The following is a 6,000-nucleotide window of genomic DNA, read 5'->3' as shown; positions in this document are numbered from 1 at the left end:
AATGATTTTCTACCTATTTTACAACAGTAGGCAGGTCCCAAAACGGTCGCTTCTTTCAACAAGTGACATGAGTGATGTTCATGACAAGAGCGATTTCCATATGTAATGAGCTTGATGCGGACCAAAACCTCTTTTAATTCGGTCATTACTGCTCTAAATATACATCAGATTCTTTCAGGTCATTTGTTTGAATTTATTTAAAGATTTTGTAATGTAGGTGAAAATTTTGATCTAAAATATCCCACAATTTTTTTTCACCTGACAAAAGTTGACATTTGCAAGAGTTGAGAAGTGACAGAGAAAGAGAGAGAGACCCCCCCCCCCCCCCCCCCCGCAGCCACACACAGACATAACGATACGACACATACAAGACCAAAATAAGATATTGCTATGGGCAGGGGATAGAGATAGGAAGAAAGAGAAGGAAAAGTTCGACATTACGGAGGAATAGGAGCTTTTCCCCTTATTTTACTGCTTGAACATGTTTCAAGTCCATTAAATTTAAGAAAACATTTATATTTACTGTATTGTTAAAAAAACACATTTTCATTGCGCATGGTTTCTTCTTTCAAGATTATTATTATAATATCTTTCTCTAGTAGATATCTCCCCTTCTCTTACTTAAAGTTACCCCTCTCTATATATCTTTCTCTCTACCTATCTGCCTATCTATCTATCTATATATCTATCTATCTGTCTGTCTGTCTGTCTGTCTATCTCTTTCTCTCTCTAATTTTTTGTCAATATCTTATCTCTACTTATTCTTTGGTTCCGTATCAAAGTGTATCATGAAATCTGATATGAAATTAATCAACTTAAGAAGCATGATTTACCTCCCATCATGAGAGGTCCAAAGGCCCGAAGACACTCAAGGTCCGTCTATGGCGTCGGGTACCATTCTAACCAATCAAAGAGTCCCGTATAACTACTATCATCCAATGGCAATAGGTCAGAGTCAGTCTACTCAATTCTTGCCAGCATAGGTACTAATATTAATAAGTACTTTCAAGTTTGTAAGATTATTTGTTCGAATAGTATTCGGTTCCAGAGGAAGCATTTGATATCTATTTTAGAGAGAAATTCAAAAGCAGAAAGAATGTTGTCCAAGAAATACTTACAGATTCTATGCGTCATATGTGGTGAGTGTTTAAATACATTTACTTGTACTTTAATAAACACATCGCTTGAGTCAATCTTTCCCTCTTCTCATTCTTTTATTCTTCTTCTTCTTCTTCTTCTTCGTCTTCTTCTCATTCTACTTCTTCTGTTGATTACATTCCTCTTATAGAGATTACTCGTTTTAAATTCATAATATTTTGAGGTCGAAATTACAAGAGTACATGACGAAAATTTGATCGTAAAACACTGGGACATCCTGCTTCTGCACGAACATTCATAAACCCAATAAAACCGAATTATGCGGCTAATAGCAGCATAATTTGGTCGTAAAATCAGAGGAGGACAAGAGTTATCCGCATTATTCTGATGCTGCTATTATCCGCATAATAGCGGCATCGGGACAACATTTTGAGTTTATGAACGTATTTCCAAATAATGCGGATAATTGCCATGGTGCGGTCACAAGGTCACCCTTTTCCAACACAACCGCATCGGAGGGGGCGTGTCCAGTTGTCATGACGATTATCCGCCTTTTTCAGGACGGGCGCTCGTAAAAATAATGCGGATAATTTTCGGAGTTTGTGAACGCAATTTTTATTGAATTATCCGCATTACTCTTAGGCGGCTAATTGTTTTATTGGGTTTATGAAAGGGGTTATTATCCCCCTCCTTTTTTTCTCTTTAAAGAAGAGTAAATTGAAATTTACGTTTTTTGTGCATCAAGATTATATCCTTGATTGTTAAAACCGAAATTTGCATTTTCTTTTATTATTTTTAATCCAAATAAAGTGACTGGCATAATCTGTGCTCAAACAACGGGTAAGTGAATATTCGTTTGTTTTTATTCGTATAAACCTGTGCGAATGTTATCGAATTCGTCGGTAACCTTTACAAGGTGTATGACATTGTGTTCTGTAAAATAGGGTATTATTTCTTCATTATAATGTTATTATTATTGTTATCGTCATCATCATCATCACCATCATCATCGTCGTCGTCATCATCAACAACATCATTATCATCATCATCGTCATCATCATCGTCATCCTCATCGTCGTCGTCATCAACATAAACAAAATGAAACATCCATTTATACAATAGTTTACTACATAGTCAACTAAATTGTATTTGCATTAACTAGATACCGCATTGTAATAATAGATACTTGGTATACTTGCAAGGTATGATGTTCCTACGAAATACTCCAAGATGAGTTTTAACTGGAGGTGTGCCGGGGAGTGTGGTCTAGTTTTTGTAAATTATTGGGTCTTTAGCATGTTTAGTAAGGGCATTTTTTAAAGTTGTCATTGATAGCTGGTCTACACTTCCTGGTAGAAGGCCAATCCATATTATTTCAAAGATAAAGTATAAAATTGTTAATGCAGTTTTCAAGTTTTATATTCCAAAGGATGAAATTTATAATACGATTTCTAAAAAATAAAATTAAAAACATCAAAATGATACAATTTATGATGATTAATCAAGATTGATTATGGTCCTGGTAATAGATGAATACTTTATTCGAAATTTTAATATACAACACATACCCACGTTCGACATCACAAAAAGTGCAATCGTATACAAATATTAGATTTATGTATGGAAAAGGAAATTAAAACTAAAACTTCTCAAAAAATGTTGATTTGTAGTATTATTATAAGAGAATTCAATTAATGATAGGAAACCTCGGATGTAATTCATCTTTCTTCGGAATAAGAAATACTTAAGAGACCACGGGACCAGTATTACTAAAGTGTGTATTAAAAAGTTTACAATTAGAAAAAAATCCTGTAAAATTATACATTTGTAACATCCTGAAGATATTTACACATCTTAACATTGGTACAGATCCATTTAAGCAAATGACGATATAACTGTCGAAAAATATTTCCGCTTGAGTGAGCACCACTTTTTTATGAAAAGTTAGTGAAAAATTATTTGCGCAGAACTTTGAAATATTTATGCGAATAAAAGTAGACCTTAATCATGAAGAACTCGTGGAATTTAGCTAGTAAAATTGATTCGAAGAAATATTTCCCTTTTTGACTTGTTTCCTTGCCCAAAACACTTCAAAGGGTGCATTGCACCCCACCCCACTCCCCCACACACCGAGGCAATCGTGACGATATTTACTTCATAGGCGGATCCAGCTTTTTGCGAAAGGGGGGGCGCACTGCCGAGCGGCGCACAAATTTTTGCACTTCACCGGCGCCATAAAAGAAAATGTTGAAAAAAGGTGTATAAATATATACATATATATATATAAATATATATATATACATGTATATACATATATATCTATATGACTCATGAGATAGAGACACACATCTCACCAACAAATTAATGCGAGTGCGAAGCGCGAGCTGAAATTTTTTATAGTATACTGACCTGAAAAAAGGAAAAAGGTGCCTGTTTAGGACTGTTTGTAGTAACTCATAAGGAGGATACATATCTCACTACACATATAAGGCGAGTGCCGAGGGCGAGCTAAAATTTCTTTATACTCTGACCAGAAAGGTTTATATTCTAAGCATTTTGGTACCAATGATTAAGATGGTAGATGCGAGCGCGAAGCGCGAGCTTCAAATTTTGATATTTCGATCTGAAAAAATGACAGTTAAATGGACGTTTTTAATAGAGAACAAGATTATATCCAACAAAAGATTATTGCAAATCGAAGCGGGAGTTCTTTTGATTAGAACTGAAAACGGGACATTCTATTCACATATATTTAATCATAAAAAGTATGGGGTTTTGCTACAGAAATGATGCGAGCGCGAAGCGCGAGCTGAAAATTTTTATATTCCAATCTGAAAAGCGGACAATTTGCACGATTTTAAATAAAGAACGAGTTGTGTAGCTCTATCTCACTTGCTGATTTCTGTGTAACATTACCATCTTATTTTATTTTTGCACATGCGGAACTATTGGGGGAGGGCAAAACGATATGTTTGCCCCCCAAACCCAATATTTTCATTGGTGGGGCGATCGCCCCCTGTCCCCCCCCCCCGGATCCCGGATGGACGCCACTGCATATACAATGATACTACAAGTCATCATGAATCATTTGTAATACCTCACCAATCCAGGTTTATATGTTATCATTCAATTTTCATGTACATGATGTTTAGGCCTTTATACAGAATTATTGTGATGCTTTTCACTAAATCTAATGCAATTTGTAATGATGAGTAATTTTTATCTAATTACTTTGATGAAACTGGATATAATGCTTATGAAAATTATATTTAGTGGTTTAAGGTCTAACGAATATACGTCTGCATGGTTGCGTAATTATACACTCCCGGTATAAGCAACGTTTTGGACTAAAATATCGAATCATCTTCATAAAACACTTGAGTAGCTGTCTTACACTAAAGAGGTGGCACAATGTGGAATGTGTAAAGAAGAAAAGTGACTGACCTTTTTTTACTAAAGCATTGGAAAATAAGATAAAAAAATAAACGATTTGCTCTACACTTTTGTATGATTCTGGGATTTCTTAAAATAACAAATTAAAGATTTCATGACATCTGTGGGCAACTGTCCCGCCCCAGCCCACTCTGTAAGGGCATGCGATAAGCTTTGTTATTCGTTATGACCATTCAACAATAAAATGTATAACCAGCTAGGTGCCGTTGATCATTCTTGACCGGTGCCGATCTAGATTTGGTTGGCAATAGGCCCTTCTTCATTATTCTACCGGCGCCTATTTAGTGGAACCAGGGGACGCTGATCATTCTTGACCGGCGCCGATTTAAATTTAGGTGGCGCCGGTTAAGACAAAGGCAGTGCCGATTTGCCTTGACCGGCGCCGATTTAAACAAGTAGTGCTGATTAATTTTACAGACGTCACGTAAGATTCAGGCAGCGGCAATTCATAATTGACTGGCGCCGATTAAGAACCAGGAGGCGCCGATTATTCTTGACTGGCGCCGATTTGGATTTAGGTGGAGCTGATTATTCTTGATCGGCACCGGTTAAGAACTCAGGCAGCGTCGATTTTTCTTTACCGGCGCCGATTTATAACCAGATGGCGCCGATTATTCTTGTCCGGCGCCTATTTAGATTTAGGTGGCGCTGATTATCCTTGATTGGCGCCGGTTAAGACTCTGGCAATGCCGATTTTTTTTCTTGACTGGCGCCGATTTATAACCAAATAGCGCTGATTATTCTTGCCCGGCGCCGATTTAGATGTGGAGCTGATTATTCTTGATCTGCGCCGGTTAAGCCTCTGGCAGCGCCGATTTATAACCAGATGGCGCTGATTATTCTTGTCCGGCCCCGATTTAAATTTAGGTGGCGCTGATTATCCTTGATCGGCGCCGGTTAAGAACTCAGGCAGCGTCGATTTTTCTTTACCGGCGCCGATTTATAACCGAATGGCGCCGATTATTCTTGTCCAGCGCCGATTTAGATTTAGGTGGCGCTGATTATCCTTGATTGGCGCCGGTTAAGACTCTGGCAGTGTCATTTTTTCTTGACTGGCGCCGATTTATAACCAAATAGCGCTGATTATTCTTGTCCGGCGCCGATTTAGATTTAGGTGGCGCTGATTATTTTTCATTGGCACCAGTTATATGCAGGCAGCGCACTGCTATACCGGCGAAGTTGTTGGAAAAAAAGGTAGTTTTCTTTTCTTTCCTTTATTTTTATTTTTTCAAGCGGCGCCTTTTCTTTCTTTTACTTTTTTTGAGCGGCGCCGCTCAAATATTAGGGGGGGCGCGCGCCCCCTGCGCCACCCCCCTGGATCCGCCGATGTACTTTACACTGAGCTGTGATTTACATGAAATGGCTTAGGCTTGATTTTCATTTTGTTAATCATTATCAAGCTTGAAAAAGTGTGGAGAAACAAGTATTAAATGAAACAAGTGGAATGCC

The 6,000-nt window shown here is 37.5% G+C and overlaps 1 protein-coding gene across 1 annotated transcript in view; it reads left to right on the top strand.

Annotated features, from left to right (window-relative positions):
* The first annotated feature begins 921 nt into the window (after positions 1-921).
* The window catches only part of LOC129261548 (uncharacterized), a 42,321-nt gene continuing 37,242 nt past the window's right edge, over positions 922-6,000 (top strand). Inside the window, exons 1-2 of the mRNA XM_064099467.1 lie at positions 922-1,139; positions 1,909-1,938. Of these exons, the coding sequence (XP_063955537.1) occupies positions 1,097-1,139; positions 1,909-1,938 (73 nt within the window). The 5' untranslated portion in view covers positions 922-1,096. The remainder of the gene's footprint in view (positions 1,140-1,908; positions 1,939-6,000) is intronic.

This window comes from Lytechinus pictus, chromosome 5 (genome assembly GCF_037042905.1).
Source record: "Lytechinus pictus isolate F3 Inbred chromosome 5, Lp3.0, whole genome shotgun sequence".
NCBI lineage: Eukaryota > Metazoa > Echinodermata > Echinoidea > Temnopleuroida > Toxopneustidae > Lytechinus > Lytechinus pictus.
This window is presented reverse-complemented; position numbering and strand designations above follow the sequence as displayed.